Consider the following 22222-nt stretch of genomic DNA (forward strand, 5'->3'; position numbering starts at 1 on the left):
AGGATTTGGGACAATCAAGCCCAGATTTCCCTGCAAAATCTGGAAGAATCTGAGTTCCCAGATTGACAGGAAGTCCTCCATTCAACTGTGAACTCAGAATAAACTTATCCAGCCATCTTCAGCACCATAATACCATTAAGATGGCTGAATCAGTTGACAAGACCAGCACTATAGGTTGCCTACAAAAAAAAATATGGAGGCTTTATGTTGAATTTTGTATTTTTTATTGAATTTATTGGTGATTATATCACCTATATTTATATTGGTGCCACAAGGCCCCGTTTGGAGCCAATATAATCCAGGCAAGATATGAGTTTTTTTGCATGACATCCTATGTGACATCTGATCAGGTCCGCCAAAACTTGATAGTTTCCAGATTATATTGGCTCCAAACGGGGCCTTAGTCTTTTTGACAAATTTCCAAGCTTGAACAGTTGTTTGATACATGTGCATCCAGTTTTTTACCCAGTGAGATTTTTATTTTCCTATCCTAAACTCATTATTTTGGAGGTATTTGAAGAAATGTGAGCTCCAAGTCGTAGAGAGGAGAGAACAGTGGCCTGAGGAAAAAAGCTCAAGGCCGGGTTTTGAAGAAAAAGGAAGCCCAAAAAGAGGGCTAGTCTGCTAGTTTGTGGGAGGAAAAAGGCTCCGCACTACAAGAGACTCATTGGTCTCAGGGAAAAGGCGGAGAGGACTTATGCTTTTGTTTCTATCTATGTAGCTGAGTTAAATGCTATTACAACTTTTGGGGCTGAGTTGTGGGACAGAAGGTGAAACATGGATATTGGAGGGAAAAGAATGAGTGACAGGTGATGGAAAGGCAAAGAGACATGGAGTTTCAACAGTATTTTTCCTTCTCCCCTTTTGAAATCAAGACAGGGAGTGGAGGACTTCCCGTCAATCTGGGAACCCCTTCCAGACCCAGATCTGAGCCAAATTTCGCAGGGAAATTTAGGCTTTGAGACTCTGGGAGGCTCTCAGATTGCTCCCAGATTGCAACAGGAAGTCCTCCAGTGGTTCAATGTAGGTTGGATGAGGGAATAAGACCGTGGATGAACTCGAGAAATGATCCAAGGGATAGTCGTGATGAAACTGATGAGATATATAAGCAGTTGTTGGAGCATGAAAGATTGTGTCAAGAAACACAGGTGAATGAATACAGAATCTTGGTGTTGTTTTGAGAATCCCATGCCGATATTTGAAAAGTAAGCGGGAAAAATATGTCAAAATGAGATTGACACAACAGCGAAAAGATGGTTCAAGAGACCGGGGTCAGCTTGGCTTGGGTGTACACAAATTCATCACAAGTCGCGTGCTGATTTTCTGCCAAAAAGGAATTCTGGGCGTCTTTGGAAAAGATGTAGAATATGAGTGTTCACATATTAGATTTGATCGATGTCCTGATCACCGGTGATTGTAACTAGACTTAGATAGACATAGCAGAAAATAAGATAGGTAAATGTAGTAAAATTAGACTCAATTGATACATCCGAGGAAGAAAGAAAACTCACGCTGATACTACGACTTGAATATTTCCTGCACTCGCTCTTTCATTTCCGACTAGTGATCCATTGAATTATTCCTAATGAGTTAATTGCCTTGTTTGCGAAGCCTTGAGTGTAACGAGCATAGAGCCAAGACGCTGTTTTCCGACCGAGCCATTTTCCGATGAACGGCAACAAGATCACATCGATCAGAAGATGGAGTTGCCGAATGTTTTCTTCCCATTCCTGGTCGACGGAGGATAAACTGGATGTAGTGTGGTCGACTGAAATCGATTCTGAGGATGCCCTGCGTCGACGGTCGATGGAAGAGCTCTTCAGTCGATCGAATAACGGCCTAGCAGCTTCCAAGAGACGTGATGAGGACGGTATCGGTGTGGTTGAATCGGTAGACATGATGAGGTCCCGCTGGTTGCATGCGTGTGTTGTTCGTCGTGTGCTGAGGAGGAGACATCCGCCCTCGCTACTAGTCTTCCAGGTGAAGTCTTATAGAGGGTTCCTTGTGTAATTCACAGCAGGAGTATAAAAAGTCCGGCAGATGGCCTGGCGAGATAGCAGAACGGTGAAGTCAGGGCTGGTTGTCTCATGTTCCAAGTCATCACACCCTCGACCTGCTTCAACCCGGCAAGGCTTATCCGTTCCTCAAGCAGCTCGACTAAACTTATCTTTGCCGATGGTCAACCACGGAACCTGTCGTGTTACTCTTTCAAGCTAACCCAGCGGAGACCAGGTAGCGGTCAAGCCGGCTTAATGTGAGTGCAAGTTGAAGTATCTGCCAAGCTCAGACACCTCAGTCCGGCCCATACTAACTAGTATCTTCTTTTAGGATAGGCCGTCGCAAGCAAAAGTCAACAACACTTCAGCATCCTCCGCTTGGTCGCCTGCAATCGATCTGAGCGCATCGTCACGTGGTTCGAAGAATGAGAGTCATTATTTTCTCACTGCAGATTCGGAATCGATGGGTGAAGGACAAGGTGGCATCGTTGAGGCCGGACCGTCAACTCAAATCGATACAGATTTACTCCTCAAAGAGCTCAAATCCCTGCAAGAGAACGCCGGACGTGCTAGTAAATCTTCAATCCATAAGCGCGTTAAACATCACTGGGAACAATGGAACGAGTTCCTGAAAACTCCAAAAGGGAAAATATTAGATAGCGATGTAATCCTTCGCATCACCCACGAATTCTTATTTCTGCATCCCAGTAAAATTCTGACAATTTTCGAAGACAATGAACAAGCTCAACGATCTCAAGAGGTTTCTCCATCGACTAGATTTGATCAGAGGATTTTCAAGTCGATCGGCTTCGCTACCTTAAAGTATCAAAATTGGACAGTTTTGAAACGACTACTGAGTCGGCAAAGGAACTTAAGACGATCGGATGTTCTCTCCATCGTCCGAATCGCATCCCGAAAGATCCTATTCTCCTCTTCGTTAAAAACTCAAAACGCTAGAATTACGGCGATCCTCGGACTCTCCGGAGCGATTACCGACACGTTTAATGAGGAAACTGATTGTATAAAATGCATGACACAATCAGTCGAGATTCTTTGCGATGCTCTCCTAAGAATGAGTTGTCACGAACCCGCTGCCGCCATGATTCTTCAAATACTTCGCCGACACCCTAACTTCGCAAAATATTTCACCTCCCATTTTCTTCATCGGCTGATGAGCACGTGTGCCTCTCATCAATATCTCTCGACAGCCCACGATCTTTTGGCTGAGCTTCCGCCGGAGCTGCAAACGTTGGATCAATTTAAAGCTTGTATGTCAGTGTGGGACAGACGAACGCCTCGACCGTTACTACATTCGGCTTGTTCGGTGTGGCACGCTCTGGTTTCACATCCTCACATAGTCCCAGACCATGATGCCCACAATCTCTATCTGGCGTTGAAGTCAAGGCTTGGCCATGTCGAAGACTTGATGAGAATCATCCATAATATGGAACGTCGTGGGATTCTTGAGGAGGACGGAAAACAAAAAACCTACGGAATTCTACTGCATTCGATAGGACGTAGAAGAGGGATTCAGTCTGCCTACGAGGTCTTACCCGAGCTCGTCTCAAGGGGATACATCCCAGATGAACACACCTCCAATATCCTGCTCAGTGCCAAGCCCATCGATAATCCAGACTCAAACCTTAGCTACTCTCGGAATGAATCAGCAAACAGGGCCGGACGCGAGGAGCGGTTACTTGAAACTATGCAACAGATCAAGAAAGCAAATATGAAATCAGATGAAGTCACAAGAAACATTCTAGTTCGCAGTTTCCTGAGCCGGTCACCATACCACTCCAAAGAAGCAATCTCGAACATCAAGCATATCTCACTCGATCAATCTGGCTCGAATCTAGAACCAAATCTAGACAGAAAACAATTTCGAAGGTTCAGGAAGCCGCTGTATTCTATGTTATGTTCCGCTTTCCGTAGAGCTAATTATTTAGATGAATTAGAAGATTTGAAACTTGAATGGAAACGTGAAAGCTCTAAAGCCAGATCAAAATCCGCCCGAAACCCGCAAAAATCGTGATTGCATGTGACAATTTTAACTGTAGTAAAACTTTATGACATGATACTTGTTTGGGTTTTTTATTAGACTTTTAGCACAGACGTCTCTTTTCTCACTCTTCTTCCCTCTTATTATTTAGTTACATTCAATCATTTTCTTGCGAGGAGATCGTTCGCTCAATCGAGAACCTCAGCAGTATCCTGTTGGATAGTCTCAGGTGACTTTTGAATACACATACGTCCTCACAGTAGCTTGCGCACTTCTGCTGACAGGGCATCATCGAGTAGAACTCCGTCTGCTCGGCTATATCCATAGTGTATTGATTGAGTTTATTCCCTCATGGGCAACACCAAGCAACACCGGTGGGTCCAAAATCAATGGATGGGTCCTTGTATCACTGAAACATAACACTCCACAGTGCAAAGTAAATTTGTAACAATCGCGCAACTAGCATAACTCACTGGGTCAGTTGAATTTGTATGTCTGACCGGCTCTGATCATTGAAAATCATTCAGCAGATCACCTATTTCCGAGGACTCTCTTAGAGCTGATACAAGTGTAATTCAGTTGCGACAGCCCCTCTCCTATTTGTTGGGCCACTATAAAAAAGTTGATCGAGTACATATCCGTAACAAGTGCCTGGGTAATAGTGTACATTTTTCCTTCTCGACCGCACGGCACTATGTCTCGCAGGGGACGGGCAACCTTTTCCCCCCGCCTGATGGTGGGGTTGTACTTCTCAAGCTTCCAGGGCATTGCTGCAACAGAACACCCAGTAAAGCAAATCTCGAGGTGGCCGTGGCAGCCCGGTGATCTCGTCACGAATGGCCTTCCATCAGTCGATTGTTACAGCGTGTTCGACTGGAACTTGGATCCTTTGGAGGATGGGATCCGATGGCATGATCAGTTTGGACTGAGAGATTCATTCCAAGCTTCTCATCCGCCACAAGAGCATCCATCTTTCGGCAGTTCCGGAAGAACATCCAAGGGTTCTTTGAGAGGTCAGGATTATAAAATTATGTGAATTTTCCACTTGACAGAAGAATGTTGGTTCTCTAACATTGAGACCTGGAACAATTTTCCATCCTCAAGCAGGTGGCGGTGATATGTCGAAGCATCACTATCAACCATATCCGGAAGACCAATCAACTCTCCAACCGGAGGTTTCAAGAAACCAAGCAAGAAGCAGGTCACCAGAAGACTATCCTAGTAAGCAGAATTTTGATGGCTCGAGCTGATTCGCTGTTAAAATATTTATGTTGATCGCTCTGGTGGATTCATACTCTTCCGGATCACATAGATCAGAGATCTAGAACAAGCTTGACATCTAGAGAAACATCACAGTCTGATCCTACTGGTCAATCAAACCAACCTGACAATACTAGCCCATCTTTTCATTCAGCTTCTGATGAGAAACTGAAAAAACAGGCTCATCTTCAGATTCCAACCAATCAAATACCTGCCAACTTTTTAGGAACCCTAAAACCTTTTAATGTCAGAAACATCCAGCACCCTCATTTGGGAAAATTCATGGAGAAATTTACCCAGCAATATGAAGCTTTATCAACTTGTACAAACTATTCTCTTCTTCTTGATAAATTCAGATTTCAAGGAATACCAGCGGGTGTATATCATGGCGTTGTCCGTCCGGTAAGTTCAAAAAATGGGAGATATGTTGAGAAACAAGCCTTTATTTATCACTTGAAAAATTTAACCAGTTGGTTTCTCCTTATTGGCTCAGCTGCCTTGAGGAGGTTTGATACAAATTCAACCGCAAATGATGAGCTTTCTCTGAATAATCAACTCATTGGGTGGTTAATCAAGGAAGTATTTTCTCCAACTTCAAGCCTCCCTGTTTTTGGAGCAATCAAAGCAAAGCTCTTTCCTGGGGATCACACCGCATTTCAAGATATCCAATTAACCATTATCAAGTTTTTATCCAAACCTACATCCAATGAATTATCCATAAAAACTTCATGCCTATTACTCTTGAAATGGTTCCATAAATTCAATCCTCCTATCTCTAACTTTCTCATTAAATTCTCCAAGAAATCACCATTGTCATTTCTTTCTCAGGACTTGGTGATGGAGACAATCTTTTCCAAGTGGAAATTCAAGGAGGAATTGAGATTTTCAGTACCACTTCCAGTTAAAATTAATAATTTCATTCTGCTCAGCGTTGAAGAATTACCAAAAGTGATCCTCAAAGCAGAAATTGTTTCCCATGAACTAGAGGGATTAAAGGGGACTGCAGCAATGATACTCAAGCAAATTGAAGAATACAACAAGAGACTTCCCAGCAATCATCATTTTACAAGGAGTTTTCAGAATCTTCCAGTTTTTTTGGTCTCAATTATCAGTCATCAAAAGAATTCCTCAAGACCAGTTATAGAATCAATCAGAATTACAAATGGACTTTTGGGAAGAGTCAGAAATTCAATATTGCTGCTTAGAGCCAAGAATCTGCTGCTTTATTCAACACTTTTTAACCATCTTCTAGTAAAAAATATTGCAGCAAAATTGGGGGATAGTCAACTTGCTTTGGTACAAGATAAACCAAGTCAACACTTCATGGATTGGTTCAAAGTTGAATTATTTGAGCCAAATGGCAGTCTTCCAATATTTGGGCAAGTGAAAGAAGTGAATCTGCCACTTGACAGTTCAAAATTTGGAGAGCTACAAGTGCTCATAATCAATTATTTCAGCAATGGTGGCACACATGGAAAGTTGTTACAACTGTCAATCTTCTTGAATGGTTGTTGGTACCAATCCTTTTTTCCAAATCAATGGAAACAATGGTTGTTGGATGACAAATCATTTTGGGAGATGATGTTTGATTCCTTCATCAAATTTCATCAGTATCATATTGGTAAAAGAAAACTCATTCAATCAGAGTCCAATGAAATGGTCAAAAGACAAAAAACAGCATGAGGTCCTAGTCTCTTTCCGCATAGTTTTTTCATTGTCTCTGGAAACCAACCTAATCCCTTTTCCAAACCACCAACTAATCTTGTGACCAAGGTATCTCTATGTAGTAGGGGATATCAAATATCAAAAATTTGCTTTATTAAAAAAGAAAGACAGGAAAGTCTTCCTTATCATAGCTTCATGAAAAATTGTGCATCAGTTTAGGAGAACAGGTGATTTTAAGTGCATGTCAACTACTTGTAATTGCTTGACTGTTTCTTGCAGTGTTAATTGCAAATCACCAGGTGTTTCTCAGGTTATCTAACCAATGATGCCTGTCTAGAACAGTCATTGAGATGATTTTCAGAGTGTCTGTGGGGTTCTGGAAACGGTCCTGAAGCTTAAGCTAGCAAACGAAGCAAGCTTGTTATGGGGTTGAGAAGGTTTGCTAGTTTCTAGGGTCGAGAGATCTGGCCCTGCGGATGTAAACTTCTCCCCCGACGACGGCCAGGTTGGTGATCCTGTTTGGCTGGCTGACCAAAGCTCGAGCTGAGGATTGAGGCCGGGAGTTGTGCAGGTCTCGTGTCACTTGAGGAGGTAGACTGGGAGTCCGAGGAAGATGGTCGAGAGGGTGGATTGTTGGCTGACCGCGCCTGGGTCCTAGTTGCTTGGTCGAGATAGGTTTGCCGGGTCACTTGGGAGGGGGATGGGTTATGATCCGCGGCACGGGAAAAGTAGACGAAGCTGGCGAGAAACCTACTGATCGGGGTACGGAAAGGAGGTCAGTTTTCGTTGCAAAAGAGGTAGGTTAGCTGGGAAGTTGGAAAGAGAGACTTACATCGAGTGCAATGTGTGAAATGGATTTGGTATGCTTGGATAGATAGACATGATCCTTCCTCATCCAATAAGCTTGGACTATCAGGCTGACGACGGATCTTTGATGAATGATTGACGAGTAGTCTTGGCAGCGAAGAGGCGGTCTCAAGACGGATGTAATAGTGGACTTGGATTTGGTTCACCAATGAATAAAAATAAACAATTACAATAAAGTTCCACAAACGAACAAAGAACTGCAAGACAAAATATTTCGGAAAAACTAGGCCATCTCGTTATTTAATGGTTTTCCATCCAGCGGCAGCTAGCACCATCAATCTGGCAAAGATACTTGTCTCTTGTTTCCCGAATTGGGCTGCATTGGCTTTCAACTTTTCAACAATTGAAGGGTCCAATTCCACATCCTGATCATCGGCTACGCTACTGTTCTCGGTCGATTCAGAGCCGCTGGAGTGATCTGATTCATGATCAGGATCGTCATTAGCTTCGGAGTTGTTCTGGAGGGCCATGCTCCTCGCTTGTTCGAATGCACTTGATAATCGTGGACTGTCTCGGAATTCTTTTAAGATCTTCTTGGAGGATTTCTGATTCTCGAATTCCACGATCGGATCAAGGTGCTGTCGTTTTTGCCTCGCCTGACCTCCACAATCTGTTGATCGTCGCCGCTTCCTATTGGTCGGTTTGTCCCTTGGGTCCTCTGCATTTGCAACACTCCCATCCGTGAGAGGCCCCATAGAATGTCGCACCTGCTCCCAAGCAAGAAACCTGATGTCAGCCTAATGGATAAAGTAATTTTCAGATCAAAGTAGCGTACTTTCGATAATAGCGCGTGTTGGAGGTTCCGGTGGACGCGTAATCTCGGATGTTCGGACAAATAGTGCTGATCATCACCTAACTCTCGGATGCGGTCATGAGCTGGAGATACCAATGACATTGGGTCAGGGATCGGTAAGTGAAACACAAATTAAATCCAGGTAACAGCGCTTTCATCAAAAATGTTTCATGTTGACTCACAAGGCACTCGAGATGGTTCTGCCGCAGGCTGAAGATTAGACTCCTCGTCAATAAAGGGCTGAGGTGTTTCTGGACGTGGTTTCAAGTGTTGGTCAGTTGAACATGATGTTTCAACAAAATCATTTGCAGCGATCCGTCCTTCAGTTACTGGAGGGGTGGAATGTGATTGGTTTGTTTCTAACGAGCCATTGAGATTTTGATAGGGAAGCGAGGGCCCGGGATTACAACAATCGTTGGTTTTTTCAGCCGAATTCTGGTCAGTTATCGGGCGAGTTGATGGGCTAGCGTTTGGTGATGATGCTTCTACAGAATGATCAGGGGCGAGCCGTCCTTGCGTTGCAGGTATAGAGAGGATTGCTTGAGTATCGTCTGGCGCGCCATTCAGAGTTTGAGAGAGAGGCGTCAGGTCCTGATTCCGAGGACTGTTAGTCTTTTGGAGTGGCCTTTGGGGGGTTACAGGGCAAGTTACTTGGTCGGCGCCTGTCACAACGACATGGGTCAGCGATCCAGTTATCTGCGCTTTCATCAAATAGGTTTTATGTTAACTCACAAGGGACTCGAGATGGTTCTGGCGTAGGCTGGAGATTAGATTCCTCGCCAACACAGGTTTGAGGTGTTTCTGGACGCGGTCCCAGGTGTTTGTCAGTTGAAGATAATGTTTCAACAGAATCATTTGCGGCGGTCCGTCCTTCGGTTATTGGGAGGGTTGAATGTGATTTGTTTGGTGCTGGCGAGCTATTGAGATTTTGAAAGGGAAGCGACAGCCCTTGATCACAAGGACCGTTGGTTTTTTCAGACGAATCCTGGTCAGTTATCGGGCGAGTTGATGGGCTAGCATTTGTCGATGATACTTCGTCCGAATGTCCAGGGGCGAGCTGTCCCTGCGTTGCAGGTACAGATAGGATTGATTGAGTGTCTTCTGGTGCTAGTGAGCCATTTATAGTTTGAGAGAGAGGCGTCAGATCCTGATTCCGAGGATCGTTGGTCTTTTGGAGTGAACTTTGGGGGGTTGCAGGGCCATCCACTTGTCCGGCATCTGTCGTGGCCAAGCAATCCGGCGCTGGTTGGAAGAGAACTGGGTTGCTAGTAGCATCTTGGTTTTTCGAGTGAGAGAGTAGCGGGTGCTCGCCAGGGCTTTTGGGCGTTTGAGCCCGATGGCTTTGATTGACAGAAGGGCTTGATCGATCGGGGCTTTTTGGCGTTTGAGCCCGATGATTTTTATTTATAGGAGAGTTTGATCGATCGCGACTGGGTACAATTGATTTGTTTGGAGTTTGAACAGATTGGGAGGGTGACTGAGTAATGTGATTTGTCTGTTGGGATTCAGTGGGGTTATTTTGGACTGTGGGGCGGGATATCGTAGGCAGTTCAGATTCAATTGTGGGATTCACTCGGGGCTCGGCTTGATTTGAGAGGGGAGATGGACGAGAGGCAAAAAGTGATGCCCTTCTGGCGACGTTTGTTGCATTATGGTAGGCGTCCAGTGTCCAGTCAAGTGTCTGACGAATCAATGCACGGGCACATGACTTGATCAAATCGAGAGGGTCTGAGTATGTTTCGGAGACATTCAAGGCTTGGGCTAATAGGTCGAGTTGAGCCGATAGGTGGGGAAAATTTGCAACTCGAGTCGCTAATCGTGCTTGAGGTCGTATTGTCAAATGGTCAGGTAAAGCTTCCCAAATCTTGAAGAAGTCCTCTCCAGCACCCACGAAAGCGTTCGCACAAGAAGGGGTGGTCAGCAGGCGTGATAGATATGGGGATGGAGTAGTGCAGTGATAGCTAGATGCTGAGAGGCTAAAATAGTGTTTCAAAACTTGTTGACTAGGGTGGCATTGAAATACTTGATGATTGTGATCTTTTGTAAGGTCATTTAATATCGTCTGAAGACAATGCTGTTGCAACAAAAGAGACGGTTAGCAAAAACAAATGCATGCATGGAAAAACCATGAAGAATCCAAATGCCACATTTCCCAACACTCACTATTTGCATCCACAAAATGGAGAGTTTCACCAGGTGAACACGCCGCTTGAGTTTGGTTTCATTGGTTAATTTGGGTAAGTTTGATGGCAAAGGAGATGCTGAAGTCGGAGAGTTTGTTCTGGCTTGATGACGATCGAATCCGCGAGCCAAAAGTCCAACGAGAGACTCATTTCTTTGGATTTTCCACAACAGTTCTAGAATCCGAGCGGGATCGCGAGATGAGGGATGCAGGAGGCGAGACGCAATCAGACTCTCGTCCTTCCGACATTGATCCAGGTTTTCGAGGACAATTTGAAAACACTTTCGAGATTGATTTGTTAGCCGCAAGAACAAGAAGAAGGGGTTAAAAAAAAGTTAGAGTTTGACTGACTTTCAAGTGTTCATCAAATTTTGAACTTTCCTTGGTGGCAGCCTCAGGCGTGTTTGTCCGGGAAGTGGTCGCGACTCGCATGTCTATATGACCTTGGACTAGGATGATGATTCCAGCGGGAAAGCGTTCCTGAATTACAAAAACATGAATAAGTTTTTTCGTTTGCGGCGAAAGTTAAAAAAACGAAGTATGAAGTATACGTACCTTATCTGGAAGCTAGAAAGCAGAAGGGGATAGCCGGCGAATACATGTACAAGTGCTGGAAGAAAGAGTATCGGAGTTTGGTGTTGTTGCCAGTTTGCCAGGCTCCAGCTGCTTGCCGAGCTTGGCAAGTGACCGAACCCGCCCCGAACCCAACTCGTACTCGGCTCGCCCATCGGCTGACCCGGCTCATTCTCCACCCCACACCACCTTTGGGCAGCTCAGAGTTGGGGACAACAATGAATATTTCCGGAAAGAAAACAAAGGCGCGCGTCCGGCCTTCCAGCGAACGGCACGACGCGTGGGCCCAGAAATTGAAAGGGTTCGATCCAGCAAGCAAACAGTTCGTCGAGTTTTTCTAGCATACTTGCAACCCCAACGTGCATTAGATTTTTGGGCCGGATTCGTTCATCTGAAACGAGGGTTTCTCACATCCAAAAGGAAATTCACTTCCTCCTGAAGTCCACCACATGGGCACCTCTCTCAACCTGTCTAGAGCCAGGAAAACCGTACAAAAATGATTGGCAACAAGCGGTTGAACCCGAAGCCATTTAGCAATTCCTTACACAGAGAAAGGCTTGAGATCACGTTCACAATTTAATCACCAAAGATAATCCTGGCGTGTAACTGCAATTTGTTCTATACTTTCTTTTTCCTTTAATTCAGCTACATGATCCCCCATCTCCCCCTCGTGGTTGCCTTGAACTGGCCCTGAGGCGTATTGATCAAGTGACAAAAGATATGTGCATCACATGGTATGCATGCAAGATAATATTGGTCGGGAGTAATTCAACTTGTCAAAAGAAACAAATTGATGCCAAGCTCTTTAGCCATCTGATCAGAAAAATTCACAGATCAGGAAGGAGGAGGTTTCCGAGGCTTTTGTCGACCCGAAGAGTGCTTGGGAAGCTGATGATGATTCCGGGGATGACTGGAGGCAGCTCTTGAGCTGATTTCTTGATGAGTAGCAGCGGTTGGGAGCGGTCGCTGGGCTTCAGAAGCATCTGCCACCAGAAGATCTTTTGAGCCGGATTTCAGGACGTTATGGCGGTGGTCAAGGTATATGAAACAGAGGCTCTGGACGATCGAGAAGCAGTTCGAAGTAAGCCAGTAGATGAGTACCAGCTGAGGAGTTCCAAGGTCGTGGTCGTAGTCATCGATCAGATCGCAGCCAGGGATGAACCCGATATCAATATAATAGTGAATGGGAAATTTTCCTTAAGGTAATACAAAGACTTACAGCTGGCTGAGAGGAAGAGATGCCCATCATGCCGACGCCTGCCAGAAAAGAAGCGGAGCGGATTTTTTCAGGGGTCCAAAAGCTCAACCCTCTAGCGATAAACGAAGTAGGATTCCTGATCTGGGAGGGGGTAGATGCCGATGAAGCTGAAGGGGCGGTGGACCGGCGGAGGTAGCGGAAGCTCGCATTAAGCTCGATGTTGACCAGGAAGGCGGCCCAGCAGACCAAGGCGAGTGCAAGGTCGGCTTCGAGCAGACTAGCTCCGAGAATCGGGGAGGGCTCGATGGCCAACGGAAAGCCGGGAGGGACCCGTTCGCAGGCGGTCCTGAGCACCGTCGTCAGACCGTAAATCACCGGCACGTGGATGGCCAGCGAGCCCACGATCGTCACCGCTGGTCGACATCGATTCTCCGAGATCAGCCGGTCCAGCTCGCGCTTCAGCTGGGATTGGAGATGCGCTTGGTAGAGCGCTATCTGAGCGGGGTCGAGGAAGGCCCGCTTGGCGCGGAGAGCGAGGTTCGTGCGGAAGGCTTTGAAAGTGGGCAGGACGACCCTTTCGAAGCGATTGATTCGAAGTCGCGCCCAGATTGAGATGGGCAGGGTTGTTGTTGATCTCACCAAGATCGTGGCTAGGATGACGGTGGCGGTATACGACAATGGCTGGAGGGGCTGAGAGATCAGGAAGTCGGATAGCTGGTCGATCCATGAGGTGGCTTGCCCGGCTGCCTCTACGCTTGATTCTGGGATGGATGGCTGGGCTGCCGGGGTTGGCGATGGAGGGGTGCTGCTGTTGAAGGATGCAGACGAGACGAAAGTGCAGGATGAAGGGACCAGGGCTCTTCTTGGTGGCCGGCAGCGGGACAGAAGGGCGGATGGCCGGAGGAGAACATGGGCTGCAGACATCCCTCTTTCGCTTGGCTTCGGCGGGTCGGCTCAGAACTACATGGCCGCGCCATTCTCTCACCATGTCACGGACAAGCTCACCGATCCCAAACAGGCATCAACGAGCCACCCATCGAGATGCTCCCAAGAGCGAATTCTCGGAATCTGAAGAGGAATGTGCATGGATTTGTGTGCGGAAAAAAAAAATCAAAACAAAACAGGCAAAACAAAAAGACATTCCGACAAATTTTAGAAAGACTTGTTTAGGTTGAGAGCATAGTGAGAGTGGTGATGCGAGAGGGTGGGTGTGGGGTAGAAGAATGGATTTTGAATGTAGAATTTAAAAAAAACAACAGCATTCAATTGGTAATTGTTCGGCCCTCTATCGTTCACCCAATGTCGAGGAAAAAAACCCTAAGCAAGAAACTTTTTTAGCTCAACAAGCTCCTCTTAGGGGGTAGATCGGATGGTGTGGAGCCACTGGTCAGATCGTTAATGTACAGCGAATTTTCTTTTTCTCTATCTTGAGGTTTTTATATATACACATCTTCTATTTGACCGGTCTTTTCAGTTGAGAACATTTCCGAGTTACTGAGCACCCAGAAGGACAGGTCCAGAGGGATATTATCGAATCGAGGTTACTAAATTTTCATCAAGACATTTTGTCCGCTCGCTTCGGTCGAGGATGGTCAATCGGTCTAATTTGCCTCTTCTTCATCCGTTCTCGTCCTCCTCCTCAATCCGTCTTCAATCTGAGCATTTCGATTTTCCAGCTCCCCTTCCCTCTGTTCATTTGTCTCCCCATCGGCACCAGCGATCTCGGCTGCTGTTCGTATCTGTGCTGCCAAGTCAGCCAAATCGTCTGGTGGAGTAGGATCGTTGGTGTCATTGGCTGGAGGGACGACGGCTGCTTGAGGTTGGATAAGCTCTCCAAGTGCCTCATCCAATTCAGCGTGTGCTTGTTCGGCTTCTGCTCGAATGTTGGCCTGCTCTCTTTGCTGACGGAAAAACACGAACGCACTGCATATCAAGGTTGTATTAGTACTTCGTCACACCTAAAGGCACAGTGCAATCATATTGCGGTCCCAAGTCGAGATCAGGTACAGGAAATACGCACCCCAGGCCTAAGCACAGGAATAGAATCCCAGCTGTTTCCAGAAAATCATCACCGGTATTGCCTGCCAGAAACAGGTCATCCTCCTCCTCTCCTTCGCCCAGCATCCGGTCTCGTTCTCTGGCATTGCGGGCCCATTCCACTGGGTCTTCATCCTGTTCGAGGGCCCTTTGCGTCGCCGCGGCATCAAAACCAGCCCCTTCACCATCGACTGGGACGTTCACCTCTGCTTCGTCAGCCGGGTTGGCCCCTGGAGGTGGTGAGATGCCCAACCATCTTCGAGTCAATTCGTCTCGCAGTCGACGCAAGCTCCACCATCCTGAACCGCTCTGCTCATCGCTTGCGGATGTAAATACTAAGAGATACTTGGAATCACCATGGATAACGTAGTCCCATACCGAGCGCATATAGAGCTTCATTAGAGCCAGGGCAACCGGAAAGGAGGCTTCCGAGTTGGTCTCCAAAGCTAGGTCGTAAAATCGTTTGGCCAGGTGATAGTCCTGCGAAACTCCGATCCCGTTCTCGTGCATCCAACCCAAGTTCCACATCGCCATCGCACTCAGATGAGTGTTAGTGGCAGTTTGATAGCAAGCCGCCGCCTTTTCTGGCTGTGGCTGTCCACTCGAAGTCCCAAATCCATCCAAGTAATAATCTCCCATCTTGACCAAGGCGTCGATATTATCTTGAGCAGCGGAACGTGTCCAGTAGGTAAGTGCCAGTCGATCTGTTGCGTTACCCGAAATTTGTTCCTTAGGTAATCGAAGTCGTTTCTTGTGACGGTCCAAGATGTAGGCGACATTGTTTTGAGCTACTTCATAACCGCGTTCAGCCATCATCAAGAACCCAAGCAACGCGGTAACCTCGTCACCATCGGCCCACGCCTTTTCAGCCTTCCAGAAAACCTCTTCAAACCAATCACCCCGCTCGGCCACTCGCTTGTAAAACGCAACCGCAATCGGGCAGAACTCGGGCTTGCTGGTCTGACCCGCATTCAAAGCGTTGATTTCGGCCAGGTAGTAGTAGGATTGATAAGTATCGCCATTCTTTATGGCATTATCGAAGTAAGGAATGGCGCTCAATGGATCTACACCTAAAGAGGCGTAGGGAAAGGTCAAAAATGAATAAATTCAACGACCTCGCTACTTCCTACTCGATTAACGTCAAGGAATGATGGATCTTACCCATGTAGTATTTTCCAAGATTCACATTTGCGTCAGCAAGTTCGGCATCGGAGGCTGTTTGGAAATATTCCAAAGCTTTTTCAAGGTTTCGTCGCACGCCCAATCCATCGCGGTACATGATTCCGAGCCCGTTGTGAGATTCGCGATCACCCTTCAGATAGGATCATGTGAGTTTATGCCTGGTTATAAGCACTAAAGGATAATGGACCAATCAAAATCTTACTTGAGTTACGCCTCGACTGAACCAAAGGAATGCTTTGGCATTGTTACGTGGGACACCTTCTCCCCGTAAGTATATCCGACCCAAGTAGCCTGCAGAGAGTCCGGCGGCAACCAAATGCGTTTCGTCTACGGGCTGTTTGGGATCCTTATTTGCATCGTAAGTGCCAACTGTTGGTGTCTGCCATTGGCCTTGCTTGTTCTGGTATGCATGTCCATTGGGGGATGTGGCTGCTTCTGGATCACGGGGCCATACAGCACGAACGATTCGATTAAACCATTTAAAGGATTTCAAATAATTACGCCCGTTCGTCAAAGCAAAATCTTGAATGCTATCACCAGCACTGCCGAAACCGTAATAATATATTCGTGCGAGACGGAACATAAACGTCGCATCTCCGCGGTCGGCGTGAAACTCTACAAAGGAATCAAAACGTGAGGAATGGATGTCGTGAAATATGAAAAAACAGCTGGTGGAAGACAATGTTACTTACGATAAAACTCTAGAACGTCATTCCAAGCTTGGAGAGTGGAGGGCTGCTGAGGCGAATGCTGATTTTTGTTATTGCCCGAAGAGGCGACAGAAGCACCCGGGCCATAAACCCCGCCATCGTGATCCGAGAGTCGTACCTTGGTAGGTGGCATGTGTCGGCCACCGGGTGGTCCAGCATTAAAAGTGCGCATAGCTTTGAGAATACATGAAAACTCGGTCAGTGAGAAGAAAGACAGAATTATGAGCCTAGGTTAGCAACACTCACATTTTTCAGCTGCACTCTTATAAAAGGGTAGTGCTTCTTGGCAGCTCTGTGGAGTGCCGATCCCAACCCAATGACGGTAGCCAAGTGCCATTTCGGCAGCATAATCTCCACCGAGAGCACCAAAGGTGTAATAGAGTAAAGCTTTACTCTGATCGCCCACGTGGGTGAGATTTTGTCCAAGTGCGCCTCCAAAGCCAGTGGCATATAGAAAGGCGAGGTTTGCTTGAGCAGTTGCGTTTCCGGAGAGGTTGGCAACCCATTCAAAAGCGTCCATTGCTTTGCGAGGATCTCGTTGTATTACACTAGGAGGATTTCCGCCCCATAACCAGATGTTACCCAAAGTCATACCGGCATCCAAATTCCCGTACTCAAAAGCCGACTTGTTCAAGTGTTCAATGGCTCGAAAAGTGGCCTCTTCGGCCTCTTTCTGACCCAGAATTTTCGCTGAACTCGACTTCATCCCATTTTTCGTGATGCGAGCTGAGGTACGTCCAAAGCGATCAAAAATCCTCTTGGGAAACCCGAGTACGAGGAGTAAGGCTGGCTTTTTGGGGTCCCTTCTGGTGGGATTGTCGGCATCTTCGCTTGATGAATCGAGTGGTTTGCGCAGTAATTTCAACAAGAATGAAAAAACACCTCGGTTGAGCCATGGGATATCTTCGAGGAGGGGTGCATAAGAGGACGGTGAAAGAATTGATAGAGGCGGATGAAGCGAGGTGCGAGGCGGGACTAGATTTGAGTGAGATTCAACATGGTTCAAGAGGCGTAGGGCTCGGTTATATAATGCGATACCTAGAGTAATATTCATAAAAGGTTAGATTATTATGAGTATCCAAAATTCACAGAGCTTGATGCAGAAATAGTAAGCATTCAGGTCAACCTACCTTCCTGTTCTCGGTTTCTCCCTGATGATGACAATTCCGAGTTGGAGGAGTCCTGTGGTTTTGATTGGCTAGATTGCAGCGGGACTTGGTCTTGGGAAACTGTCGGCTCCGAAAGTGAATCCTGATCATGTGCAACAGTCGAGCTGATAATAATGATCAATCCGACGAAAACGAGAAGTGTATAGATGATGATTGGTTTGAAACGATACATGTTGATGATCGTCGTATGACGCTTGCCCAATCGAAATGTGTGGTCGAGGAAAAACGCCAAAGGCCGATCGCCGAATAAGAAGATGACAGTTCGTATTTGAAGGAGGTTGAACCCAGGCCGAGATCGCTTGGTTATGAAGATGGGATGGTCATGAACCGGGTGCGAAAGATTCCAAGAAAGGTGTGACGAAGTTGGGCTGACGACGAGTAGTTTATTCAGTTAAGAATCGTCAACGGATTCCAAACTGTTGTCAGAGCAATCATCAGCTAGCGAAGGCCAGTGACGACACAAGGAAAAGTTGAAAACGTGGCCCACAGGTGTGACAGCTGAAGTAGGTGTCACCACTAATTCAGGTGATATCTCGGGACACCCCTCGGAATCATCATTACATATTCTCAAGTTTCAACCTGAATGGATGGTGGATGATCCAAATTTCATCAATTTGCTGCTTCGACGTTTCCTCATGCCGTAGCTACCCTTCTAAAGTGTGGAATGGCGCTAATATCTCTGCTTGCTTAAGCGTCATGAAATGATTCAAGTTGAGTCCGTCATTAACCAATGATGATCCCCAAACCATTTGCGAATTTGCTTTTGTTCTTGTTCATGTCTTTTTCGCCATGTGGTATGCATCTATATTATTTTTGATTAAAATTGTATTTACAAACACAGACGAAAATTATCTCTATAGGTTGGCTCCGATTAAAAAACTACATTAGGATTGTTGGAAAAATTTAGACACCTCCGTCTTGCGCTCTTGGAAGAAAATCATCGAAATGATCGAGAATGTGGGGTGGTCTTCACCACCGTTTGGAGAAGACCATTAGTTAGTTGAGGAGATTTGCTGATCCACTGGTCTCTATTTCCGCAGAAGACTGGCGGCCGTCGGGATCACCAACTTGATCACGTCCGATGACCGGAGCTGTATCTGTCTGCAAAAGTTGGAAGCGATGAAATTTCAGGCTCTGATCTAAACAAAGGAAGAGGAAATATGACTTTTTTCGCTCACCTTTGAAGCCCCACCTGAGGCAGCGACTACACGTCCATGAGGATAGGACGATGCCAGTGTCGGGTCCCAGTAGCTATCATACGTCGAAGGCTGGTTGTCAAAAGTACCGCTACCGTAGTAAGGCGTGCCCCCATAGATTACTGAATAATATTCCGAAGCTTCGCTGGGATGATTGGTGTAGGAATATCCGTTTGGCATCGCAGTCGCTGCCGAGGAAAGCAAGAGAATGCTCAGGAAGGAAACTGAGTGCATGGTCTGGGTATTTTCCTTGGAGATTACGAGTGGATGTTGGTTTACAGTCTCGAAAAGTGCTAGCTGAACGAAGGTTTGAATGAAGGTGTGCTGAGGAGTTGTGGCGGCTTTGATCTGGCTTGCAGAAGCAGTAAAAATGAATGTGAATAGGGGATCTGATTAAGTCGGTATCTAAATAGTATGTTACAATAATAAGCGGTTGATGGGATGAACATTCGGCACGACCACTGGGTTAGCTGTCTTTTTATACCTTGAAGCCCTTGCCCTTAGACGAGCGCGAAAACTACGCAGGCGCTGCACTCACTCACGGCCACAATGTTGCGAAGCATGCTCGGTTCAACTGGAGCACGATTGAATAGGGAAATTTTGGACCGGCCAGAAGTCAACTTAGGTTGATGGAACTAACATGGGATATTTTCATTGCTGGTTCTATCTCCGTTTCAAGAGCTTGGTGGTACGTCATTTCAGCCAGTCCGCTGGGTAACTGAAGGGAAAACTTGAGCCTGCCTGGTCTGGTGCGTAATACTAAACCAAAGATGTTAGTTTTTTAGTCTCGTATTAGATTCCAGAATAGCTAAAAATCAAACAGGGGCTAAAGCAAGCGCCGACCTCCGCCATGGGCCAGGCTTGAAGGACACTTCATGGTCAAGTGTTCCACACTTCACAGGCGGAAAGGTGTTGTAGGAAAAAAAGTAGAAAATTGGATCCTGGCAGAAGAAACACAAAACCAGGCTCGCCAGGTGGCAGGGACAGTCTGGGGGTAGAATGGTACAGGCCTTAGTATTCAACTCATTGCGGTGTGGTGTAGTGAGCAGATTACTGTGGTGGGGTCGAGAGGTCGAGTGGGTCAAGCCGACGAATGTCTTTACGTCGGCCTTGCGTCGAATTGAGTCGAATCTGTGGCGCCGGTTGCACCGAATACACAGAAGCCTCTGTTTTTTGTTCGTCCTCCAAGATGGATCTCCCCTCCGAAAGCTTGACTGCAGGGCAGCAGCACGCCTCGACGGCTGTTTCACTGATCAGTGGCAGCGTTGGTGGAACAATGCAGGTATTGGTCGGTCAGCCGCTCGTAAGTCAGTCCATAGCCGACTCTTTCTTCTCTTGAGTCTTACACAGTAGTGGCAAAATTCAACTAATCACACGAACTGGGTCAATGATTATGTATGTTTTCACTTCGGAACCATCAATCTGTAGGATACGATCAAAACACGCGCTCAGATAGCTCCCCCAGGAACGATTACCGGCCCGATGGACGTGGCGAAACGGACATTAGCACAAGAGGGTTTCTTGGGCTTTTACAAAGGTATCCGCCACAATCCTTGTTTCTGAATAATACATATATCTCGAGAGAATAAGTTTTTGATTGAGACCGACCAGGGACCTCCAGGAATGCTTTCGCCCTTGTTTGGGGTGGCGGGAGTCAACTCGCTTCTCTTTGGAGCTTATGCAGTATCGAAGCGGATCGTCAGTCCGTATCCCGACCTTACTGTTCTCCAGACAGCTCTTGCAGGTGAATGAGTTAGCCCACTCCCATACTTTCTTGAATAGCCTCTGAACATCTTTCCTTCAATTCTTCCAGGTTCGATGGCAGGGGCCGTCAACAGCGTGCTAGCTTCACCGGTGGAAATGTTCAAAGTTAGAATGCAAGCTCAGTACGGGAAACCTAACGATTTGAGGTGAGATGCGAATTCCGTCTATTTCGAGAAACAAGTAAAACTTACGATGTCCGCTCTTCGGTTAGATTACGAGAAGCAGTCCGCTTGATGTGGGAGAAGTGGGGATTTCGACAAGGAATTATGCGCGGTTTTTGGGTTGGTCGAAAAGTTTATTTCCATTCTTCACCCATCCCCAAAAAAGATGATTAGCCAATCGTTTCATTTTTCACAGGTGACTGTCGCTCGTGAAATCCCTGCTTATGCTGGTCAGTCCTGCTGCATGATTAAATGGATATTAATTTCAACAACAAAACAGCCTTTTCTAATTAAACATACAACAAATCCTAGGCTTTTATACGGGATTCGAGGTTAGCAAGCAAGCCTTTCAAAAACGATACGGCTCAGCCCAGACCTTGCCAGTCTGGACCCTCCTGTGCAGTGGGGCCATGGGCGGCATCGGATACTGGACTTGCTGTTACCCTCTTGGTAAGCCTCGGAGGGCATATCTGATCATTCAATCCCATAAAAGCATGCACCACCTTAACTAGTTTTCTTCTTACAGACGTCATCAAGAGCCGGATCCAAATGGCAGACCAGCCACCTAAAGGTATCAACTACATTGCCGACACATGGCGGACTATTTGTAGGGAGGAAGGCGGGTGAGTCCCCTCTCATATGGATTATCTGCTTACTTTATCGTATCATCAAGTTGATCTATACATTCACCTACAACGTGCAGTCGGGCTTTGTTCCGGGGATTAATGCCAACATGTAAGTGCTGCCCTTGTCGAACATCACCACCTTACGAACTCAGCTGACGTGATCATTGTGACAGATCTTCGAGCGTAAGATAAATTTTCACAATTCGCACAAAGATATATCATCTCTGATTCGTCTCCATCCCGTTCCTTGGATGATAGTGTTCCAGCGGCAGCTTCCACTTTCGTGGGCTATGAGCTCACAATGGAGTTCTTACAAAAGCACACCAACATTTGATCGCCACGTCAAACTCAAATAATCCAACTTTTCGAACTACAAGATTGCAGCCTCAGTGTCACTTTCCACTCGACCATTCGCCCTCGGTTCTTGTTTGACTTGAGTCTTCATTTCTTGCTTACCCCCGATCTCTTCTTACATCTGCCTGTTCGACCTTTCCAATTGCCCCTCCTCCTGTCGCACCGCATGATTTGTACTACGTCGTCGCCTACTGGTATGGTTCTCCCTTTCGTTTGTGTTCTGCTGAGTCTTTGTATTTCCTTTTCTGATGAAATCAATGACCCACTTCCACAGTCAGCATATGATGGTCATCTTATGCAATAGCTGCCTAGAATGCTAGACCACAGCCCCTTGCTCCAGCACTTTGTACAGATATTAGGCCTTGTGTTACGCCGAGATTAGATTGGCGAAAACTTCGATATAGCTGGTGACCATCTCGGAGCAGCCTGTCTACACTTTTCATTTATTTATTTTGTGTCAACTCACGGTCTCGTCGAGTAGGGGGTTGT

General features: G+C 46.4%; 8 protein-coding genes across 8 annotated transcripts; 2 read left to right on the forward strand and 6 right to left on the reverse strand.

The window, feature by feature from the left end:
* Positions 1–1550: 1550 nt before the first annotated feature.
* On the reverse strand, positions 1551–1898 carry PtA15_5A414 (uncharacterized protein; the record flags this gene model as incomplete). Its single annotated transcript, XM_053169173.1, has 1 exon — positions 1551–1898. The coding sequence occupies one exon, from the start codon at positions 1896–1898 to the stop codon at positions 1551–1553; it is 348 nt and encodes a 115-aa protein (XP_053020396.1).
* A 189-nt stretch (positions 1899–2087) lies between these two features.
* PtA15_5A415 (uncharacterized protein) lies at positions 2088–4029 on the forward strand (the record flags this gene model as incomplete). Its single annotated transcript, XM_053169174.1, has 2 exons — positions 2088–2254; positions 2334–4029. 2 exons carry the CDS (start codon positions 2088–2090, stop codon positions 4027–4029), a joined length of 1863 nt encoding a protein of 620 aa, XP_053020397.1.
* Positions 4030–7370: 3341 nt separating this feature from the next.
* On the reverse strand, positions 7371–7803 carry PtA15_5A416 (uncharacterized protein; the record flags this gene model as incomplete). Its single annotated transcript, XM_053169175.1, has 2 exons — positions 7371–7671; positions 7754–7803. The coding sequence occupies 2 exons, from the start codon at positions 7801–7803 to the stop codon at positions 7371–7373; spliced, it is 351 nt and encodes a 116-aa protein (XP_053020398.1).
* A 221-nt stretch (positions 7804–8024) lies between these two features.
* PtA15_5A417 (uncharacterized protein) lies at positions 8025–11195 on the reverse strand (the record flags this gene model as incomplete). The annotated part of the gene is made up of 7 exons (XM_053169176.1): positions 8025–8495; positions 8564–8629; positions 8764–8832; positions 9233–9282; positions 9314–10655; positions 10745–11044; positions 11115–11195. 7 exons carry the CDS (start codon positions 11193–11195, stop codon positions 8025–8027), a joined length of 2379 nt encoding a protein of 792 aa, XP_053020399.1.
* Positions 11196–12170: 975 nt separating this feature from the next.
* PtA15_5A418 (uncharacterized protein) lies at positions 12171–13458 on the reverse strand (the record flags this gene model as incomplete). The annotated part of the gene is made up of 2 exons (XM_053169177.1): positions 12171–12440; positions 12556–13458. The coding sequence occupies 2 exons, from the start codon at positions 13456–13458 to the stop codon at positions 12171–12173; spliced, it is 1173 nt and encodes a 390-aa protein (XP_053020400.1).
* A 677-nt stretch (positions 13459–14135) lies between these two features.
* Positions 14136–17804, reverse strand: PtA15_5A419 (uncharacterized protein; the record flags this gene model as incomplete). Its single annotated transcript, XM_053169178.1, has 7 exons — positions 14136–14457; positions 14555–15641; positions 15733–15883; positions 15956–16368; positions 16446–16637; positions 16710–17501; positions 17594–17804. The coding sequence occupies 7 exons, from the start codon at positions 17802–17804 to the stop codon at positions 14136–14138; spliced, it is 3168 nt and encodes a 1055-aa protein (XP_053020401.1).
* An 824-nt stretch (positions 17805–18628) lies between these two features.
* On the reverse strand, positions 18629–19705 carry PtA15_5A420 (uncharacterized protein; the record flags this gene model as incomplete). The annotated part of the gene is made up of 4 exons (XM_053169180.1): positions 18629–18733; positions 18811–19176; positions 19469–19587; positions 19672–19705. 4 exons carry the CDS (start codon positions 19703–19705, stop codon positions 18629–18631), a joined length of 624 nt encoding a protein of 207 aa, XP_053020402.1.
* Positions 19706–20017: 312 nt separating this feature from the next.
* On the forward strand, positions 20018–21713 carry PtA15_5A421 (uncharacterized protein; the record flags this gene model as incomplete). The annotated part of the gene is made up of 11 exons (XM_053169181.1): positions 20018–20131; positions 20257–20365; positions 20450–20572; positions 20642–20738; positions 20804–20873; positions 20950–20983; positions 21066–21203; positions 21280–21376; positions 21457–21488; positions 21553–21562; positions 21638–21713. 11 exons carry the CDS (start codon positions 20018–20020, stop codon positions 21711–21713), a joined length of 900 nt encoding a protein of 299 aa, XP_053020403.1.
* Between the last annotated feature and the right edge of the window lie 509 nt (positions 21714–22222).

This window comes from Puccinia triticina, chromosome 5A (genome assembly GCF_026914185.1).
Source record: "Puccinia triticina chromosome 5A, complete sequence".
Classification (NCBI taxonomy): Eukaryota; Fungi; Basidiomycota; class Pucciniomycetes; order Pucciniales; family Pucciniaceae; genus Puccinia; species Puccinia triticina.